We start from the raw sequence: 23,653 nt of genomic DNA, 5'->3' as shown, positions 1-23,653 counted from the left end.
AGCATGGGAGGGATTAGGTAGGATGGAGGGGGGATGGAGTAAGGCGAAGCGAGACGAAGCGAGACGAAGCGAGTCGATTCGAACCGAAGCGTGTCGAAGCGAGCCGAGGGTAATTCGGTTTATAGCATAAACATGTCAAATACATAGATGGGTATTAGCTGCCTGCCGTGTAAAATCCACCAAAATGGTTAATATTCATTTATCGCAAAATAGACTAGGGCTGCGTCCCATTAAACCATCACAACTCGGCCTAATGGCAAAAGTTAAATAAAGACAGACATAATGCTTGCGAGTATCATGATCGTTTAGTGGAACGCAGTCTCGACAGTCGTCATGGACAAAACAACAAAAAAAAAGTGAAAAAAATAAAAAGACGCGAATCAAGTCACGTAAAATATAATTTGCCGCGAATAAAAATTATATATGCCACCTTTCTAACGTATTTGTTATCGATTTGTGGTAATATAGAGAATTACTTTACGATCAAGTAATTAAATATATCAATTGCATATATATATATATATCTTGTAATACTTGCAAATTATTTTAAAATTTATAATTCACACAAAATAGCATAATATATAAAATGCATGTATGCGGAAAGAATAAGTAAAAATAAAAATGTGCTAATGTAAAGAATCATTGATATGTTTTTCTACTAGTATATTAATTGATGGATTATATTTCTGTGCATATGTGCTTTTTATGTGATTATGCAAGTTTGTCTAAATAAAGCCGGCTTTTTTGAACATGAAAAGCGTTTGAACAAAATATGACAAACACGCACACATTTTAAATGTAGATGCTCTCTCGCAAAAAAAAAAAAAAAAAAACTCTATAAAATCTAGTAACTTTTTGCGCGACATTGTCGACCATGTCGCAAAGTTATATGTTATATATATGCATATTATATATATTTTGCATAGATTACTACGTGGTATGTACGTGTTGGCATGTTTTTGTAATTCGCGTTGGCTTCAAGTTTATCGTTGCGATGAGTGATACGTATGATGATGATCACCAGTGATAATTGGTCGCATGCTTGTATTATAATTACACGAACGAGTGGATTGCGTTGACACGCGTAAAATGGCCTGGTTCGGAGATAGCCTCTCCAGTCTGTCTAATTTAAAAGGACAGATTACAAATTTCACAAAAGAGGTTCTGTCCGACGGTATCGTTCAGGAAGTAGGTATGTATGGATATATTGAAATTTAAGATCAAATTAGAATCCCAATATTTTCGTTAACGCATAGCAACATGTATGACACAATCGCAAGACAGGTTATGACTGTCAAATGACGTTTCTATTTTACCGATCGAACGAGTATACTAACCGGTGGTTCGTTATTGGGATCATGGATTTTTATTTGGGAACTTATTTAGCGACAGTGGTCAAAATAGTTTATACAATTCATAAAAATTTCTTTCTTTTTCTCTTATATAATAATTATAACAATTATTACATCATATTGTAATATTGATGAAAGATCAAGATATTTGTACATGCAATTAAAGTCTCGATCGACAATTTGTATTTTTTAAATAAACATATTTCATCAAGTTTCAAATTCGAAAGCAGTAAACAATATTAATTCTTATTATTTAAATTATTTTAAACTTTTTATTTTACCTAAATTTAATCTATGCCATTGCTCTAAACTTTCTGATGATTTATTATGAGCTTATTCTACATTTATTATTTCTATAATTATATATGAACAAAATCTTGTATTTTTGTAATAAAGAATTTATGAAAAAGATTATTGTAATAATAATAACAATAATTTTATCTTATTTTACTTTTTGTATAAGCTCAAGTTAATAATACAATCAAGTTTTATAAATATACTTTTATAAATGTACTAGCGCAATTTGTATAATGTATAAAATTTAAAAATTGTGATCAATTAATAATAACTGTTTTATGGCTATTTATTTTCAGACGAACGATCAAAAGCTTTGGACGAAGCGAATGAAAGATGCAATCAACTACAAGATCTGCTCAATTCAAAAGATGCGGAGGTGAGTGCATTTATATATTATATAAATTTATAATTGCATTGTGTAATATGTATGTACATACACACGCGCGTCATACATATCTATAAATTTCTAATATAATCTGTTAAAAGAGAAGGATTACAACTACAACTGTGATTAGATATTATTTTAACAGATGTCGATTCCCTAATAATCGCGAATGAGTGTAAAGCAAACATGTTCATTTCTTATCCGTTAATATAATATATGTATACGACACGCATTTAAAATTTTTGAAATTTTGTTAAAAACACTGATATAAGTAAAAAAAAATATCAAAGTTTTTTAAAAGGACGAAAAAAGGTTAATTTGGAAAAATTAACGTATCAAAGAATTTTTTCTTTTCAAAAAGTACCTGAGTGAAACATTTTATATACCTATCTAAACTACCTATCTATGTGACGAAACACCTTTTACCATGACGATCAGTCAAGAGGAGAGATAAGGGGAGGGTTTTGGAGGTACTTAGGGGGTCACACGAGATAAAGATAAAACATCGAAAAGTGGGGACTCTTATCGCAATGCAAACGTAAGATAAGAACGGCAAATGTAAACGCGCATCGTACGTCCTGTATCCACGACATACCACCGGACTTCCTTCTGATTGTGCTCCCTAATATTTAAGCCAGAGATGTGCGATTACTTTAAGAGTCCAAAAAATTCAGGTCTCCACAGTATCCTTTTCCATCTAAAATTGGACATTATTTTTTTTTCTTTCTATTATAAACGATTTAAAGCTTAATCATAAATTAAACATATAGTTTCTGCCATCTGGTACAATCTCTCTCTCTCTCTCTCTTTCTCTCTCTCTCTCTCTCTCTCTCTCTCTCTCTCTCTCTCTCTCTCTCTCTCTCTCTCTCTCTCTCTCTCTCTCTTTCCTCTCTCTAATAAAGAAAGGTATATTAAAAATATTCTTATTCAATATTATAGGTCAAAATTATTTATCCATGTATGTTTTCAAAAATTTAATCCTTCAGATTTTCAATAAATTTTTATTTATTCATGTCATTTATCAATTATATTTGCCAAATGCACACATATAAGAAATGAACGAAAAGAAATTAGCATGTCGACTGCTATATACACAGAAAAAAAGTAAGTGTCAAATCAAAACTTATATATTCATATGAACGCGTTCATTGTTTCATATATACGCAACAATTTATAATCATCTTGGAAGAATTAAAAAATCTTAAATTTTAACAAATATTTTATAATCTTATTTCAATACTACAATTATCGTTTCAAGAATAAAATAATTATTTTAACTCTAAAAAAATTATAATCTTTAATTTGAACATGTGTTATTTTCTATCCAACATTTGTTTCTTTCCATTCAAGAAAATTATTCTTAAATAACAAGAATATATATATATATTTTTTGTTGAACTATATAAAATATCTTTATTCCAGTAAATTTTCTTTATTTAACGCAATATAATCTTCTATTATTTATATTTAAGATTTACATTTTGAAACTAAAGATATTATCAAAATAAGAATATTCTTTTTTTCTGTAGGATAAACTAGGATATGATGGCCATACGGAAAAGATGGCCATGGGCTGTAATTTTTTCAATAATCGCTACATAGCCCGCTTTTTTAGTCATTATCAAGATAATCGATATTTACAGTAGTTTATATGTATACATTGTTCGAAATAACGATATTGTGATTCTTACATCATATTTTTACTTTTCACTACCTGCAAAGTTTTTCATTTGTCCACTAAAAATTGTTATATAACGTCGAATAAATGACAGTTGAGCTATTTATATCGCAATCGACGTTTGACATATTATAAAGCTATGTAAATTGTTATATGACCTATAATTTTTATTTTCCTTTTCACTATTTTTTTTATAAATATTATAAGTTGGGTAAGATGGCCAATGCTGGTATTGTACTATTTTAATAATATAAAATTTTTCTATTAAATATTTTTTTTTTAATTTCGATAATATATTACGTAATTTAAGCTTCAGTGGATATTAAAAAAGAACAAAAGTAAAAGTATGTTTTTTTGCATTTTAAAAAACTATGACCATCTTACCCGACTTTACCCTATATATATAGATTTTTTTTTTTATACAATTTTGATACTTTGATTTTTGTAATTTATATAAAAATCATTCATGTGTATATAGATTTCTCTCCTGCGTCGACAAAACACCGAGTTGCAGAGTGCTGTCATTGAGATGAACGCAAAGTCTAAAGAATCGGTGAGTCGAAATTTCACGTATTAAGTAATTTTTATTACTATTGCTGTAGAACAAAAAAAAAAAAAAAACTCACTCATTATATTTGTGTCGGGTATGACTTTTCGTGAGAAAGGTAAATATGTTTATACAGTCGAAATTATTATTTTCTTTTTTAATCGTTAATTAATCGTTACGATCATTGTATATATTCGAAAGTTAGAAAATTAAGAAGAATCAACAAATAGCATATTCATTTTAAATAGATATAACTATTGTAACCGCAGTTATTCGCAAACGTTCGACGCATTGGTTATCACCTTTTCAAATGTAAAAACTGCTCGCGATTACGTGACCTATAAACCGCTTAGCGTCGTCTATGCGCTCACCTTCTCTCGAGTTTTCTCCCCTTTTGTTAATAGTCGAAGCTCCCAGGTTCCATATCGCCACGATAATTTATTGTTACATCATATTGTAATAATATATTGTAATAATATAACGAGAGCGACTCGTTGTCTTTAAGTTGCAAATGGTAATGTGTGTGCGCGCGCGCGCGTGTGCATGTAGTGCGCATGTATGCGTGCGCGAAAGCGCACTTGTGATAACAAAAACTAGCCGTTTGGCATTAGCAGATACCGATAATAGTTGTTAATAGCAAAAAAGTCATTTTTTTATCAGCGTCTAGATAAGGGACTTTTGTTTCGTGTACTAGTTTTATGTAGTAGTTTTCATTATAGTAGCATTATATTTTTACATTCCGCTATATATTTCTATTTGTATATTCTTTACAAAATTCACTTGATTTTGGACAATCTGTTGGAAAATATCAGTAAAATAATCAATAAAAATAGGGTATTTCTAGATAGAGATCAAAAAGGGACTTTAAGTTTTCCCGATAGGAAAAAATACACACACATACATATATACTATAATACATTGTATATAAGAGTATACATAACGCAGTCTAAATAATTACGATCGAAGAAGAGATTAGGAAAAATATCATTTTCCTTTGACCTGGATGTACATGATTGTTTGAAATTTTATATTTTATGTTTCGAACTTTCGTTATGTTGAATGTATGTGTACTGTGTGTTAGTCTAGAACGAAAGATAAGGCAACGCACTGCTCGTGTTCTTACACTTTATTACATATCTTGGATCAACAAAGGATCGGTCTCACTTGTCATGGAATGTGTCAGAAATTTTTTCGAGGAGAGAATTTCTCACACTCGTGACATTTTCTTTTAGATAAATCAGCAATCAATTTTTTTTCCTGCAAATATTCCTTCTTTCCGTTAACTGTATGTATAACTGTATATATTTATTTTATTTATTGTGCACACGCACACGCGCGCGCGCGCGCGCGCAGTGCAAGTGCCCAGTCGTCGTGCGCTTACGGGAAGTTAACGCAGTTGCGCATACGAAACTGTCGTCTGCGTGTGTCGTCACGTGATCTCTCTATTATGACAGAGGAGTCACGATATTATTAGTGTGTAGTGAAAGTACACGCGAAAGGATATTAGTATGAATGGAACCAAAATTAATAAGAGTTTACCTAGCATATTTATTTTGCACATTTGATAATGCGTTAAAAATGTGTGCCACTTTTCTTCCACAAAAAATGTAAGGCAGATACGATGCAAAGGACACGATGATGATTCATCGTTCGTGCGTTGTTATGTATATGTAAGTACAGCGCTTTAATAGTCCTTGAAATCTATCGCAACTAACGGCATCGAAAGTTATCTAATGTGTTGTTTATCGTTTTTTTTTTTCACTCAAAAAAATATTTTGCTCTAATATAGATAGATTTCTAGATGTTTCAATTAAAATTGATCGCTACTTTTTGCATCTGTTAGAATATTGTTTGTCACGTATAGAATTTGTAGCAGCAATATATTAATCACAAATATAATTGTCCTTGACAATATATTATGATGCCTATAGACATCACAGAAAATTTTTCTGTCCAAATTACGGTAATAGTACGGATATAAATATTCTGTCTCTGTCATTTAAATTGATCAAGTGTAAAAAATATACGTAGTATCCCAGCATTTGCTAATAATTTATCTGTTTCACTTAATTTTTTACACCTAGAAAATTTTTGTTCAAGTTGCAACATCATTTTTTTTGAGTGTTAAAAGATGGAAATTTGGTTTTGTCTTTTTTTTTGCTAACGTAAAATATAATACATATAATACATATTGTAATATATGTTTTCGACATTAGGTATTATATAATAAATTACAAAATGAGATACTGCGCGTAAGATATTCCCTCAAAAAAAATATATGTTGTAATATTCAATAAGTAAAATGTATTCTCATCACTCTCAATCGCGTAGCTATAAATATAAATGGAAGATTGAATGAGCTTGGACGAAAATAGAACAGTAGGATTTATTGTTTAGGATATAAAAAAAAAAAAAAAAAAAAATTTCGTTTAAATTTTTCGTAAATACGTATATAATTAGTCCAAGAGATTTTAGCATCAGATCACTTATGCGAATCCTATGACGCAATAACGGTTCGTAAATTGGTTCAACCTATCGATCTCGGATAGTAGTCTCGCGTTACCCTACAGTTTTACTCTGTCGCTGATAACATTCTAAAATATGATAAGAGCGACGCGGATTGGGGTTGTTCAGTTTTTCAGCATGATAGTGACTATGGCTACTCTCTCGATCGAGTGGCTATAAATACAGATTGAACGAGTATGCACAAAAAGTTAACCAAGTGCTGTTTATGCAATAAAGTTGAGCAGAAAGGTTTGTCGCTGAAGTAATTTATTAAAGGTTAGTGTTGTATGTTTTCTTTATTGTTATTAGGGGTATTGTTCGTTAATGATTATCTCTCTTTTTTTTTTATGTGCCACATTTAACATTGATCAGTTTTAACTTTGAATTGACTTAAATTGATTTTTTAATACGCTTATTTATTTTATTTTTATGAAATGTCTCATTCTATATATCTAATTGCACTTTATTTGTATAATCGACACCTGCAGTCTCATTAATTGGAATTTATGTATTTTTGTAAATATTATAACGCTATTTTTTTTTAAATCTTAAGAGACACACATGATCATATAGCGAAAAGACAAAGAAGGTAGAATAACATTGTTTGAACGTCATTAATATTACATTGTCCGCCAAGATACAGTTACATATTACAATTATAGTAACAGTTTTCGATTGTATACCTGGATTCTTTCCGGTCTATGAGTCTTCTTTTTTGTTTCTTTTTTTTTCTTTTCGTCAGAAATAGCGTTTAGTACTTTTCTATCGAGAAATGACGAATAATGATGCGACGAATGAAAAATTAGGTAGGCATTAAAATTCAGGAACGTGAGTATTCGTAATATGTATTTATGGTTTTTTTTTTTTTTTTTTTTTTTTAATCGTCGCGATCCATCATTTGTGTTTCGTTGACGCGACACTTGGTCCTCCTTTTCAAATTTTTTTAATAATATTTCTTCCTTGTCGTTTTCGTTCCATATATACACGCGCGTAGGTGAAAAATCCAAGAATCTTAAAGGTTTCTCGGTCGATTTTACTACGGCGATTACTGTATGGTATGCTGCTCTTTTATAATGTTTTCCCATTTCCTACAGCTGTGCCCGCAGCAAACGCACTACCATACGGGCTGATAAAAATGTTCCGTCGATGCCTGCGTATATATAATATATAATATAAAGCACGTACGACACGTCGTACGTTCACATACATAGTATTTTAATAAGTATTAAAATGGAAAAGATTGCAAAATAATTTAATTATATTATATGTATGCGTGACTGCGTGTCTACATTTTTTTGCTTAAATAATGCGTTTTATATTAGGAAAAAAATGAAATTACATTCTTGACATGAAAAAACATATCCGCGAAATATGTGTACACACTCAACAAAATATTTTGCTAATGTAGATAGATTTCTAGACGTCTCAATTAAAATTTATCGCTACTTTTTGTAATCTGTTAAAATATATTGTTTGTCACGTATAGAATTTGTAGCAGTAATATTCTAGCAATACCTCTAGAAAGTTTAGATCCCATTGCCAAATATTAATCACAAATATAATTGTCCTTGACGATAGGCATCGCAGAAAAATGTTCCGTCTAAATTACACTAATAGTATACACAGATATAAATAAAATATTCTGTCTCTGTCGTTTAAATTGATCAAGTGCAAAATATACGCAGTATCACACTCTGTATTTGCTAAGAATTTATCAGTTTCAATGAATTTTTTTTACACCTAGAAAGTTTTTGTTCAAGTTGCAACATTATTATTTTGAGTGTAATTTTATTTTCGTGACGTTACGTGACTATTAAAGCTCGGTATTAAAAAATTTTTGTGATAACGATGAGGCTCGCGTGTATTTGCAGAAATACCGTGTGGAAAAGATGTGTTTTCGCGAAGTGACATTCGTGGTCCGCAAACTGCTCCGACATGAAATCGTACATACATATACTATGATCATGCATCCTCGTATAATTTTCTTACGTTTGCACCGCTCTGCGTAACCTCCACGCGTAACCTCCTCCTCCTCCTCCTCCTCCTCCTCCTCTTTCTCCTCCTTCTCCTCCTTCTCCTCTTCCTTCTCCTCTTTCTTCTCCTCCGCCAGCTGCGTAGGGTCGCTGCTAGCTGGTACAAGGTGGAATAGTCGAAACATACACAGTCATTCGTCGGCCAGCGCGTTTATTCGTCGCGTCACGCATCTCGCAACGTGCGAGTGCTTGGGCGTGCGCCAACCTGTGAACACGACTGTTTTTTCCTCTCGGAAAAAATGATCTAGCTACGAAAGAGTTACTCTTCACCATAATAATCGCTCAAAATGTCATACGTCGGTATTTTGTGAGTTTTCTTTTTTTTTTTTTTTTCTTTTTTTTTTCTTTCCTTGGAGCATAGAAGCGGATCGAAAGACTGTATGCGACAGCAATTTTCAATTTTCAAGTAAGTCCTCAAAATTGTTTCTGTCATATGGAGAACACGTTATTTTTCAGCGTTATGTTTTATCGAAGCAATCATTTTACCTAATCTATAAATACTTGTGACTGAAATATGATAAGATAAGTTTATCTAGCATGCTTTAGTTTTAATATTTAAGACATTTTTAAAATATTTTTGATATTTTCGAAAGAACAATTTTTTCGTTTATCTTGTATCTACTTAAAAAAAAAAAAAAAAAAAAAAAAAAATGTATAAATGCAGGAGATGGATGTAGAATTCTTTTTTACTGCGAAAAAAATTTGTATATGTATACATATATGATATATATCACATAGATATAGATATATCACACGGAAAAGAAACGGTAAATAGCAAATTTGTGTGTGTGTGTCTTGGGATGTATTTTAAGTTGCAATATAAAACAATAGCGGAGCACGACTCTTCTATCGCGCCATTTTTTCGCGCGCGAAGTGATGACCAGGCAATTTATCGCGCGCACGCGTACATTTCTATGGCTATTTCGTAAGTTTTGTATCAAATTTCAAAAATACTGTCCTTGAAAAATTTCTAGAGTCCTTTCCTTAAGATTCTTTTTATGATAAATAAAATTTAAATAGAATTAATTTATATTAATCATTATATATAATCTCGTGAATAACATTTAAATGTCTTTTAAGATTTCTTTAATAGTAAAATACAAAAAAATCTGAATTTAAAATTGATTTGTTGTGTAATCTAATTTTTAAATTGTATTATATAAGAGTCTGAATTTTCTGGAAGAATATAAAAATTTAACATCTTTTCTTTTAGAAAACTATATATGTATATATACATATATATATATATATATATATATATATATATAAATTTCTTGGAGAAACTTTAATATCAAACGTTTACGTTGTAAAGTCAAAAACAAGTTGAAATTTTAACGTTAGAATTTTCAAAGTAGGTTCAATTGGTTGACAATTTATTTATTTCCATTTGAAAACGTACGGTATAAACTACGTCGAATTTGCACCTATTTTGCGTTAAGCTACGTTCCCGGCAGAGTTATCGGTAGATAATGCACGAAGGACAGGCTTACCTATGATTACTTAACCGACGCGACGCGCGATTACCTGTACATTCGTACGACGTTGGACAGTATTAGTTGCAAAAAATAGAATGTTACTTGTAAACGATAAAAGTTGAAGCGTATACTTATCGTATGTGTCTCAACATGTACACGTATATGTATATGTATATCCAAGTTCAAAGTGTTGGATTTGATGGTGACGTGCGTGCGTGCACACGTATGTATGCAAATTTTTTTTTAAATAACATGTATACGAAACATATTTTAAAGCAATCTGTCAATTGGTTGAGTTTATCATTTTTAGTTGGTAAAAATAACGCACATTTGAATAGAGGAAAACAATTCTAATAAGATTCGAATCGTCTCATACTTGTATATGTGGTAAGTAATTCTCATGATATTTTTGTATAATTTGTTAGAATAATGAGTGAACGTCTGATTTAACGATTGAAATAGTGTACATTTGGCGAGGGCAAAGAGGAAAGAAAGGGGAAGGGCGTAATGAATTTTACACGTTATAAATATAATGCGTTTGATAAAATGTAAAATATAATATAAATGTTTGTGTGACATGTTACGTGAATAAATTTTAAACTTGGTATTAAAAAAATAATTATAAATGAAATATAAAGATTAAAAATTTGTTTCCAACATGATGAAAATGAATCATTATTGTCTTACAATAATTGTTGCGATGGCGTTATAAAAATATGTGTGCATATTATTTCTTTTTTTTTATGAAAACTAACAACTGATATCAGCTGATATCATTTATATTAATAAACACAAGCATTAAGATATATTTTAATATGGATGTGGATAGATTAAATACGTAATGATTAATTTGCATATACACATATTTTAACGATCCCTCGTATTAATATTAAAACATTAGCTATTTTCAAGATTTGAAAGAGTTTGATATGGCTCTTGACATAAATATCTCCGGGTCGTAAAGAGGATTATACGAATTAATATAAGCAAATTAACAGCGATGTTATTACATCCCGTCTATTGTAATCGATATTTCACGGGGGGGGGGGGGGCGGGGGGGCGGGGGGCGGGGGGAGGGAGAGGGGAAGAAATTTTGCTCTCACGTACGCTATACACTGACCAAGAACAAAGATCAAGAACACGTAGTATAAAACATAGAGTAATAGAGATGATGTTCTCCTCGCTGTAGAGAGAAGCCATAGTTATCACGTATTTTTGCTGTATCCGTTGTATGGTGATGAGCTGACACTACATCGTCTTGCATCGTCTCCGATGACGATTTCTTACGGCGAAGAACTCGCTGAGCGCCAACTTCTGAGTACCCAACACCAGAGACGGTGTGTTATTCGCGACGTTTGTTGATAATGTTCCCGTTGAGCGTCCCTGACGGATGCAACGGGTTTCGTTATATAGTTTCGACAATTTTATTCTCCTCCTCGGTCGATCATTAATCGGCAATTATAAATTTCGAGAATAAGAATTAAAGATAATTTGGAGATGGCTTCGCTCGATAATATTCATTGATATTATCTGCGAGCTGGGACTGTTGTCGTCTCGATCTTGATATTAATTTGTTCTTTCGAGTCGGCGAATTAAATTATCGCGTACGCAAGTTGTGACGCGAGCGTGAAGTGGATGAAATATCCATGATCGCGCGGGAGCGTTACTTGACATACAGGATATTCGACAATGCAAGGGTCATGCGTGTCAAAGCCGGAAATAGTAAGCTATGGTTCTCATTCGTCTCGTTCGTAAAAACTGGTTTTTTTTTTTTTTTTTTTTTTTTTTTTTAATTTCCCCGTGCCAGAAACGAATCAATTGTTCGTTTAGCTTTTTCTCCCGAAACGCGAAGTTTGGAGTCGACAGGTGGAAAAACCTGACTTGACGATTACACAGTATCGCTGTTATTTATCCAGATTATTTATTGAACTCTGAACCCCACGGACATACATATATAGCGCGGTACTCGACGTCGCGCACGTCACGTGCGTGTACGAGCGCACTCTCGATCGCTGATCCGCTCTTGTATTTGTGCGCCTCGCGGCTCGCGGCTCGCGGCTCGCGGCCACTTGGTTACGTCACTGGCATCGTGGACATTATTATGTTCCTACTGACGCAGGTACAATATGCCTGCCACGCTATTAGAGCAGCCTGTGTTAACCTGAAACTCGGCGTAAGCGGAGTGTGTTTCATAACGTCTCGCTACAGAGACATAGAAATACTGTAAGCGATATATTTCTTTATTATCAGCAAAAATGTGCGTGCGGCAAAATATGCCGAGTAGCGCGGCACTCGCTGAGAAATAATAACTTGGCTCAATTGTTTCTTTTATACGCATATATATATATATATATATATATATATATATATATATATATATATGTATTTTTTATTTATTTATTTTTATTATTTTTCAAGGAAAAATTATTCTCTACCGATCAAACGAGTTAAGTATATGTGTGTGTGTGTGTGTGTGTGTGTGTGTGTGTGCGTAAAATTATTACATGAAAAAATGTATCGTTAAATTTCAATTTCATTTTACACTCAAAAAATGATGTTGCAACTTGAACAAAAATTTTCTAGGTGTAAAAAATTAAGTGAAACAGATAAATTATTAGCAAATACTGGGATACTGCGTATATTTTTTGCACTTGATCAATTTAAATGACAGAGACAGAATATTTATATCCGTACTATTAGTGTATAATTTAGACAAAACATTTTTCTATAGTGTCTATCTTGTCAAGGACAATTATATTTGTGATTAATATTTGGCGATGGGATCGAAATTTTCTAGAGGTATTGCTAGAATATTGCCGCTATAAATTCTATACGTGACAAACAATATTCCAACAGATAGAAAAAGTAGCGATAAATTTTAATTGAGACGTCTAGAAATCTATCTATACATTAGCAAAGTATTTTTTTCAATCTATCTTTCATTACTTTTTTTTTTTCATAGTTAAAAATCGAGCGTTAAATTATACGTATCATTCAACAAACATTTTTGCTTCGCTTAAATTTTCATTTATTTTCTTTATAAAATACACTGTTTTCATCCGACGATGTAGAAAAGGAAGGAATACAGATGCATCTGAGTTGGAAGAAAGCATGTGTTTGCGCTTCATAATAGCGATTTCATTACGGTCGTATATAGAGCAACATCTGCACGTTAAGTCATACAATATGAGCGCTATTAAAAATTTTTTTCTTTTCTTGTAATTCGATTATTTTACTTTAATTAATTTGCATATTTTCCTCTTTCCTGATACTTTCTATGTATATTTTTAAACCTACTACAAAATAATTGACAATTCCCAAATATCAAATAATACTCGCGATCAGCCGAGTCTCGTTGCTTGATTTTTCATCGCAGGATTACGATAACTCGACGCGTTTGCGATTGATAGTAACATCCTTTCCCACGCTTAATATCAGGATTGCGTTATCTGCATCAACCACGCGTAGGGTGTCCTGCGCAATATTAGCCTATAAATACTGAGTATGCGTAATGTTAAAAGAAGGATTTGAAAATAAATTATTGTACTTTTTATCTACCGACCTATATTATGATTGAAGATAACTATTTTGACCATCTCGAAAGTTAACTATTCAAGTAGCGAAAGATTATTATTTCGACCAAGTTTTTCTTTTTATTTCATCGGACGATTACCACCGCACCTATTTTAAATAATAATATATCTATCTACTGTTTTATGATTACTTTTTTATGATTATATTTTTCATCTACGTATAAACGTATAGCTCGATCTTTTTACGACCCTTCTCATCGTCAGTTTCATATAATGTACACAGAAAAAAAAGTAAGTGTCAAATCAAAACTTATATACTCGTATAAACGCGTTCATTGTTTCATATATACGCAACACAATTTATAATCTTCTTGGAAGAATTAAAAAATCTTTAATTTCAACAATATTATAATCTTATTTCAATACTACAATTGTCGTTTCACGAATAAAATAATTATTTTAGATTTAAAAAAATTATAATCTTCGATTCCAACATGTGTTATTTTCTATCCAACATTTGTTCCTTTCCGTTCAAGAAAATTATTCTTAAATAACAATAATATATTTTTTTTTTTTTTTTTTTTTTTTTTTTTTGTTAAACTATATAAAATGTCTTCTTTATCCAAGCAAATTTTCTTCATTCGACGCAATACAATCTCATTTCAAGATTTACATTTTGAAACTAAAGGTATTGTCAAAATAAGAATATTCTTTTTTTCCGTGTATCAAGTGTTTTAATTACTTATTAGATTTGGCGTTTTTTTTTTACAATGTTTATCACGTTCTACGCTGAAACAAATATTTTGCTAATGTAGATTGATTTCTAGATGTCTCAATTAAAATTTATCGCTACTTTTCGTATCTGTTAGGATATTGTTTGTCACGTACATATAGAATTTATAGCAGCAATATTCTAACAATACCTCTAGAAAATCCCCTCTTTAGATCCCATCGCCAAATATTAATCACAAATATAATTGTCCTTGACAATAGGTCTTAAAGATAGGCATCGCGGAAAAATTTTCCGTCTAAATTACACTAATAGTACACGATAAAAAACATTTTGTATTTTTGTTGAAATTTTCTCGTGTAAAAATTTTTGTGTTAAATTTTTAACATACTCTTATGTTAATATAACATACTGTCGTTATGTTATTTTAACATAATACTTTTTTGCATTGAGTTAATATTCATCGTTTCTAAGAGTTAAAACAACACAATTAACAAGTAAATCTTGCACTAATTCACATTTTTGTGTTAATTTTTTTACATATTATTTGTGTCATTTGTTTGCATATTTGCCTTCTGTTAAATTAACAATAAAATTACAGTGGATTAATTGGGAAAACACGAGAAATGTTTGTTAAATTTAACAAAATTTTTTATTGTGTACGGATATAAATTCTGCCTCTGTTTTTAAATTGATCAAGTGCAAAATATATGCAATATCACAGTATTTGCTAATAATTTATCTATTTCACTTTATTTTTTACACCTAGAAAATTTTTGTTCAAGTCGCAAGATTATTTTTTTTTTTTTTTTTTTTTTTTGAGTGTACAAGTCAATGTAAATCTAACGTTTATAAAATTAAGGACTTGTAAGTAAAATATTATCGGAGGCATTATATCATCGGATACGCATCTTAGACATCTCGCCAGCGACGTGCCAGCGACGTGCCAGCGTCGCTCTCAACATACCGAAATGTGTAAAACGAACAAAAAGAAAAGGCCGTTACGAAGAAAAGATGGAGACTCTTGTCGTGAGACCGTATGCAAGTCAAACGACGCATTATTCCTTGACCTGACCCAACGAAACCTCCTTTCATATTCATTAGGATCGTCCCACTTCAGTCTGTCGCTTTGGACCACGGAACGCAACGATATATGTCTACGATGCATCGCGCAAATCGATTTGTGTGGAAAATATCCAAGAGACTAAACCTTATATACATAACACTGAAATATTATTACATACATTTTTAATAAAATGTCAACGGAATATGTGTAAACTCCAAGAGTTTGTGTAATGATAGCTTTTTCACAAACACATTTATATGTATATCGATATTGATTGTTAAAGAGAAACTTAAATATGTATGTAGGTATATTATTTTATTTCTGTGGGTCACATAAATATCACTTATCTAACGTGTGTATTTACAAGATAAGTGAAAGAGCGAAAGAAATACTAGATTCGTTTTTTTCAAGTCATTGTTTCGAAAATCTTTTTATTTTTTCTTAGCTTCTCTATAAAAAAAGAAGTAAGAAAAGGAATTTTTTTTCTTTTTTTTGTTATTAATCGTTTTATATATATATATATATATATATATATATATATATATATATATATATATACATATATTTTTTTTGTTTTATCCTGGTCGGGGGGTATTTGCATTGGATGAACTATGTCCGATAAGAATCTCGATTTTATCACGCAAGATCGAGTACAATGCTATTCCCGAGTCGCAGGGCCGTATGTATAACACTTATATGTATCCATTAGCATTTTGACGTGTATCGTTCACCTACCGAGAGAAAAGATTTCCGTGGCGGAATAGGAAATGTCGGAATCCAAATTCAGGTTCCGTTTAAGAATACATTTTAAAAATAAACGAGAACCTTTTCTGTTCGAGATAATAGAGGAGGGGAATTCAATTTTTCCTGAAATTTCTCCATGTGTACATACATACATGCATACATGCATGTACAACGCACTCTCAACGACAGATTTACTACTATTCAGAGACTAGATAAATTAGCTATATAAATAGATTCTTTTTTTTTTTTTTTTTTTTTTTTTTTTAATTTATCGGAATTGAGAGAGAAAAATGGAGGAAGAATATTTTTGTTTCGATCGTTAAAATTTGAAATAATTAAAAAGATATTTTGTTCCATTTTGTTATAGAAGGATGCGAATCACATCGATGAAATTGAAGGCGTCTTTTGCGATTCGTCGTGCACCAACAATCGAAACACAAAGAATCAGAATGCACGTCAGCTACAGGAACAATTGGCTCAAGCCACCGTGAAAGTACGCGAATTGGAATACGAACTGAAACACGTTCAGAAGGTAATAATTATTATTAATAGAATCGTCTGAGGAATTCATATTTGCGTAAATAATTATAACACAGGTGACCAACACGTCCTTGAAAGATGATATTTCCGATGGACATCAAAAGGCTGAAGTCGTACGAGCGAGACAAGATATGATGAACCGTATAATACAAATGGAAGAAAAGGTACGTACAGACCAAGAGAACGATGCACGAGGGTACATATTTTCAATTTTAAACGTTATTTTTCAGTTGTAAACATTTTTCAGTTTGTGAATAAAAAAAAAAAGAAAAAAGAAAAAAGAAAAAATGATGGAGTAAGCAGGAGTTATCGATAAAACGTAAAGTTATATTATTATAATAAAGACAAAAAGACACTCTTTCTGAACCATAAAAGTTAAATGTTTTAAACATATTTAAGAGAATGAAAAATGAAATAGTTTACGAGTATAATATTCGACTTGTGAGACGAGTTTTTTTTTTTTAGATATTAATACATGTACATATTTGTTATACGATTATTCTGTCGTTTCTGAATAAAAAAGAAAAGTTGTTTGGTTTACCTTTTTCTTTCACTAGAGATTAAAATTGATTATTAAATGTCGAGACATCTGACGTTTAACGATTGCTCTGAATAACGTTATATAATATTTTTAATTTACTGGAAACTAGTTTTAGAGGAAAACTTGCGTGAGAACAAGTTAAGTATACTCCTTCCTTTTGGAAGAAGAAAAACTCCCAGATCATTTTTCAATATATATATATATATATCCTATATATATATATATATATATATATCCTATATTTATTATATTATCGGTATTTTACGTTTTCTTAGACTCGAGAAGCAGAACGAAATGCCAAGCATATCCAATTGGACGAGGCCAGTCTTATCAATGATTTCCGTTCAGTAATATCGAAATTAAACTCACGTGAAAAGTTTGATTTAGTCAGTGGGGCGCTGAAAGCTTTACAAATCGAAAGCGAAACGCATGAAAAGATTAAGGATCATGAAAAATCCAACGAGCAACTCGAGAAAGTCGATGCTGTGGAATGTAACGCTTTAACTTTGAAACATTTGGATAATATAAGCTTGCAACAAAATAAGTCGAGTGATACGTCCGAAGAAATTTTGGGCAATAAGCGAGAGGTAATCTTACAACAAAGAATAGAGCAACTCCAAAATGAAAATAAAGATCTTCAGGACGCTATGGAGAAATTGGACGAAGAGCATACGCAATCCATTGGTAAGTACTAATTCTTACGTAGAGTAAGCTAGCCTATGATGGCCATAGGCTGTAATTTTTTCAATAATCGCTACATAGCGCGCTTTTTTTTAGTCATTATCAAAGATAATCGATATTTACTGTAGTTTATGCTCATAACATTATTCGAAATAACGATGTTGCGAATCTTTCATCATATATTTTTACTTTTCACTACCTGCAAAGTTTTTCATTTGTCCACTAAAAACTGTTATATAACGTCGAATAAATGACAGTTGAGCTATTTATATCGTAATCGACGTTTGACATATTATAAAGATATAATATATGTAAATTGTTTTATGGCCTATAATTTTATATTATTTTTCTTTTCACTATTTTTTTTTAATAAATATTATGGTCATCTTAAAAGTTGGGTAAGATGGCCAAAGCTTGTATTGTACCATTTTAATGATATAAAATTTTTCTATTAAATATTTTCCTTTTAATTTCGATAATATTACGTAATTTAAGCTTCAGTGAGGATAATATGCCAAGCACTATTAAAAAAGAGAAGAACAAAAATAAAGGTATGTTTTTTGTATTTTAAAAAAACTATGGCCATCTTATTCGATAATTATTACCCGAGTTTACCCTACTTTTTAATTCTTGTCGCTACCAATTTTACTTTTAATTTTAATTTTAATTTTAATTTTAAAGAGCTACCTATAGTGACGCAAAAAAAAATTTCCATTTGCACAGAAAAACTATTATCGCTTCGAGAAGAGACTAGTAAAAAGTATCGTTCCCTACAAAATGCATATGAACAGCTTTCGATAGATTACAACAAGTCGCAGAAAAGAATAATTGAATTTCGTAATAACGATTTGAAACTCGAGGAAAATGCTTATACCGAAACGAGTCATCAATCTGTCCAGACGGATAATTTCGATAATTTCGACAATTTCGACAAACTTACTGAAACAACGGTTCCTTTTCAAAGGAATGATGTAGCGTCGGAAACGAGCATTCTCGATGATGTTACTGGGAAAATTAAAATGATTTTAAAAAGCTACACGGTAAGCGCTATTGAACCGGGAGAAACGATTTTTGAAGCCGTCGCGAAACAATACGTTGAAGCTAGATGGAAATTGGACGTTTTGGAAAGGAAATTAACCGAGCTTACCAGAGACTTGAAAGAAACGAAGGAAACGAAAGATGTGCTGCAAATGGAATGCGAGGAATTGCAGTCTCATATCGATTCGTTATTGTTGGAAAATCAAGTTTTAAAATCGAGCTTACCATCTATTCCCGAAGCGAGCGAAGAACGAGTGGTCTCTTTAGAAATGGAAGTTGAATCTTTACGGGAAGAAGTGGAACGACTATCGATTGAAAACGAAACGATACGAGAAACAAATACAACTTGGACGCTCGCTAAACAAGATGAGCGAGTAGTTTCAAAAATAAATCACCATCATGACTCGTTTGTCGAGGAAAATGTAGAATTGCGGATATGTTTAGAAAAGAATAATAGTCGTAGGGGCCGAAATGAGGATGTAGCGTCGGACGAGCAAATGAAACTACTCGATCGTGAGAGTATCGAAAAAATGCGAGAATTAAAGTTGTCGATATCCAAGACGAAATTGTTGGAAAATAATTTACATAAATTGTCAAACGAGAATAAAGAGGATTTATATTCTGGCGAAATTTTGCAAGAATGCGGCGGCCTACAGGAAGAAACCGTACCAATGTACCAATTGCACGATTTACACGAACGGCTTGACATGGCTAATCGCGAGAAATTCGATTTGGAGAATGATATTTTACGTATGGAAAAAGAATTGGATGGAATGCAGATTCAAATCAACGCGAAACAATCCCAACTAACCAAATTGAATCAAGACAACGATAGATTAATTAAAGAAAATATATCTCTGTCGGAGCAATTAACTGCTACGCACGATGAATCCTTGGACAAGACAGAATTGCTGAATACGGAGGTGTCGTTGCTTCAACAAGAACATAAAGATTTGAAACAGGAGGCATCGATTTACAAGGAAGAGTTGATTCGAACAAGGGATAAATTGTACGAGGCGCAGGAACGTTATGCAAAATTGGAAAGTGAACATTATGCCTTAAAAGTGCGGTATGAACAGGTTGAATTGGAAAAGAAAGATATTCAAACGCAAACGATAAGAATGGAACAAGAGCTTGAAAATGAATTGAGCTTGAAACAATCGTTTGGAGAAAAGTTGAATTTTCTACAGGATAGGTGTAAGCTTTTGGAACAAGAGATAAAAGTTGTTCGTCCTAAAGAAATGCAATTGTTGAATGCTCTCTCGCGAGAAGACACCCGAGACACCTCGGGCATAATATCTTCCCTGAACATTGACAGAGCCAATAACAAAATGCAGGAAGAACTTTCAACAACTGTTGAAGATAATTTAGGCGGAAAAGAAGATTCGATATCGAAAGATACGTCGCGCAACAACAACGATAACGAACGACAACGACAACAGACGTTTTCATCGTCGATCGTCGATGAAGAAAAGTGCGAGAAGGATGCCATAAAAGCGCACAGCCAACACATCATGATGAATGAAATTACCGAATTGCGTGGCAAATTACAAGCTGCTGCTGAAAATAGTAAAGAGTCGGCAGAGATGGCTAAACAGACTATCGAGGATCTTTCTTATCTTATTCGAGAAAAAGATGAGGAGATAAGCATTCTAAAAACTGAGGTAGATCGCGCAAAGATTATTATCGCGCAAACCTCCAATGAACTTGTCGTAATCAGAAATCAGAAGAACGAATTGGAACAGACTGTTTCTGCGAAATATAACGAAGGTTTACAATATCAGAATGAAATTGAAAAGTTGATTCAACGCGTGAATGAACAAACGGCTCAAATCCAAAGATTAATTTCCGAGCAAGCAGCGAATGAAACGCCGCAAGATAGGAGGAGTGTAAATCTCGAGGCACGACAAAGGCAAAAGTCATTAGACAACAGTATTCATCAAATTGTCGAGCAACAAAACGGGCAACAAACGGGACAAGGCAGCGAAATTGTGACTCTGAACAAAAAGTGCGACGCATTAGAAGTTGCCTTGATGCAAGAACAATCCAACAATAGAATTCTGCAAAACCAGCTTACCGAAAGCCGAAACAGGGAAGCTAGTTCCGTTAAAGAATTGGAAAGACTGAGAACGCATTTGGTCGAAATAGAATCGAGCTATACGGAAGAAGCTCTGATCGCTGAAAATAGTCGTCAAGAATTGGAGACAAGATTATTGCAGGCTGAGGAGAAGGTAAAGAGTAGCTCGACTGCTTTCACATCGGCAAATATTCGGGCAAATCAGCAGATAGAAACGTTGCAGCAGCAAATAGCTCTGATTACTCAACAAAGGGATCATATACAGACAAAATTATCCGCCACCGAAGACAATATTCTACTGCAGTCTGCCTCTTTGACTAATTTGCAAATAGTTTTGGAACAGTTCCAACAAGGTGAGCAATATAGCTTCTCAACGCATTTTACCTATTTTAATTTTATTTTATTACATATCTATACGCAAATATAAAGCCGATATAAAATGCTGACTCTAATATTCATCGTATAATAATTATATTTAGATTTGATTCGTATGTATATGCAATATGACATTGATGACACATGCCAAACGTTTTTAGATAAAGAACGTGACATTGAGTTAGCTACAGAAAAAATTCGATGTCAGCTCACGGAAGCATATAAAAGACGAGATGAATTTCTAAATGAAATTTCGATTCTTAAGGTTTGTCTTTATACTTTGGTGTATTTGTACGATGGTCTTACAAAATATTTTCCTTTTCATATAAAGCTGTTGCAACTGTGTGTGTGTGTGTGTGTGTGTGTGTGTGTGTGTGTGTGTGTATATATATATGTGTGTGTTTACAGCAACAATTATTCGAGGCTAAAGAATGCTTGCAGGCCGCCTCGAGACTAAGCGAACAGCTTGAGAAGAAGGATGAACAAATCGAGCGACTTAACGAAGAAGGTAACCATTTTTCAAAAATTACATTTAATATCGTCTGCATCTTGCCTGTTTTCTGGTTTATGGCATGATTAATGTTTTTAAATTAAATCACAACCTTTTATTTGCATTACAAGAGAAAAAAAAAAAAAAAAAAAAAAAAAAAACTTTCTTCTTTCATTACGATATAAAAAAGGCCGATAATATTTTTATTTTATTTACATATTTGTGTTTTTATTTTAATCTATTGCGGTTGGTTGATAAAACGCAAGAGATGACGAAAGCACATCGAAATATAAAATCGCTGATAAATATTATAGTATCTGATTGTAGTGTCAATATCATCTTGATGAAAAATTAATTTAACAAATGCAATAAAATTTATATATAGGGTATATACATACCTACATGTCTTTTATTAACTATAATTACAAAAAAAAAATTATTAAACCAAAACATATATCGCATGTAGGAATATTACGAATCGTAATATTATAAATATGTATACGTAATAAATTTTATCACGCAAAATTAAGAAATTATAGGTAGAGAAAAATTCTTTCTATATATTTTCCGCGTTTTTTTTAATAATAATGTAATAAAGTTTTCGCAATTGCTGCCACAATAACTCGATTAATGAGGTTTAGACTACGCGCTACTGTTTTCAAAACCTATTACTAAAATTTTGCCCCGCACAGATTTCTGAATCAAATATATCAACCATGTATAATGGATTAAAATATATTTTATATGGCTTCTTTGTAAATAACATAAAGCTAAGCATATATACAGGCACATACACAACATATGTAAGAATGTGTAAAATTGAAAAGATATTTAAGATATTACATAATTTTGCGCGCACATACATATACACACACATATGCGATTAAAAATTAATAAACCATGTGCGTGCATTGTCGAAATACAAATTCTAAAAAAAGAAGTGCAAAGTTATCAATGTATGCGCGTTCTGTGACTAATCTGCGAAAGCAAACACGTATATAATCCGGTGATGTAGTCAAATATCAGCTGGTAATTCTGGGATTGTGACAGTAACCCAGGATTCTTGCTGGTATCTAGCTACGAACTGGATCATCGCCTTTGCATACTCACAAATCACATATTGGTCGATTCATGCAATTGCCACTGGTGCTGGTTCTGCACTTTACTACATTCTGCGATTTTTTTTTTTTTTTTTTTTTTTCCCTACCTTGGTGATTCTAACTTGAAAAAAGTCAGAAACCTGAAAATAATCATTAATGCTGTACTTTTTTTTTTTCTCTCTCTCTCTCTCTCTCTCTCTCTATATATATATATATATATATATATATATATATATATATATATATATATATATTTATTATATTATATGTAATATAAGAATGATCGAGGCGAATTATCTTCATCGCTTGTGGTTTTCTGATTTGATTCAATCAGTCATCATTATGTCTTATTATTACTAATTATCAATTTCCAATTGTGTGCGAATGATTATCTATACATACACATACACACACACACACACACACACACACACATATATATATATATATATATATATATATATAT

General features: G+C 31.9%; 1 protein-coding gene across 5 annotated transcripts in view; it reads left to right on the top strand.

The window, feature by feature from the left end:
* Positions 1 to 915: 915 nt before the first annotated feature.
* The window catches only part of LOC140668096 (uncharacterized), a 25,538-nt gene continuing 2,800 nt past the window's right edge, over positions 916 to 23,653 (top strand). Inside the window, exons 1-9 of one of the 5 annotated variants that reach the window (XM_072896698.1) lie at positions 916 to 1,192; positions 1,946 to 2,025; positions 4,191 to 4,265; positions 16,713 to 16,877; positions 16,942 to 17,049; positions 17,702 to 18,110; positions 18,831 to 21,575; positions 21,759 to 21,862; positions 22,039 to 22,105. In XM_072896698.1, coding sequence (XP_072752799.1) covers positions 1,090 to 1,192; positions 1,946 to 2,025; positions 4,191 to 4,265; positions 16,713 to 16,877; positions 16,942 to 17,049; positions 17,702 to 18,110; positions 18,831 to 21,575; positions 21,759 to 21,862; positions 22,039 to 22,105 — 3,856 coding nt within the window. In that variant the 5' untranslated portion in view covers positions 916 to 1,089. Of the gene's footprint in view, positions 1,193 to 1,945; positions 2,026 to 4,190; positions 4,266 to 8,912; positions 9,204 to 16,712; positions 16,878 to 16,941; positions 17,050 to 17,701; positions 18,111 to 18,830; positions 21,576 to 21,701; positions 21,863 to 22,005; positions 22,106 to 23,653 lie in introns of those variants that run through there. The other 4 variants (XM_072896696.1, XM_072896695.1, XM_072896697.1 and 1 more) reach the window with 4 other exon arrangements.

Source organism: Anoplolepis gracilipes, chromosome 7 (genome assembly GCF_047496725.1).
Source record: "Anoplolepis gracilipes chromosome 7, ASM4749672v1, whole genome shotgun sequence".
In the NCBI taxonomy this organism is placed as follows: Eukaryota; Metazoa; Arthropoda; class Insecta; order Hymenoptera; family Formicidae; genus Anoplolepis; species Anoplolepis gracilipes.
Note: the sequence above shows the minus strand (reverse complement) of the source record. Positions and strands in the feature narration are given on the sequence as shown.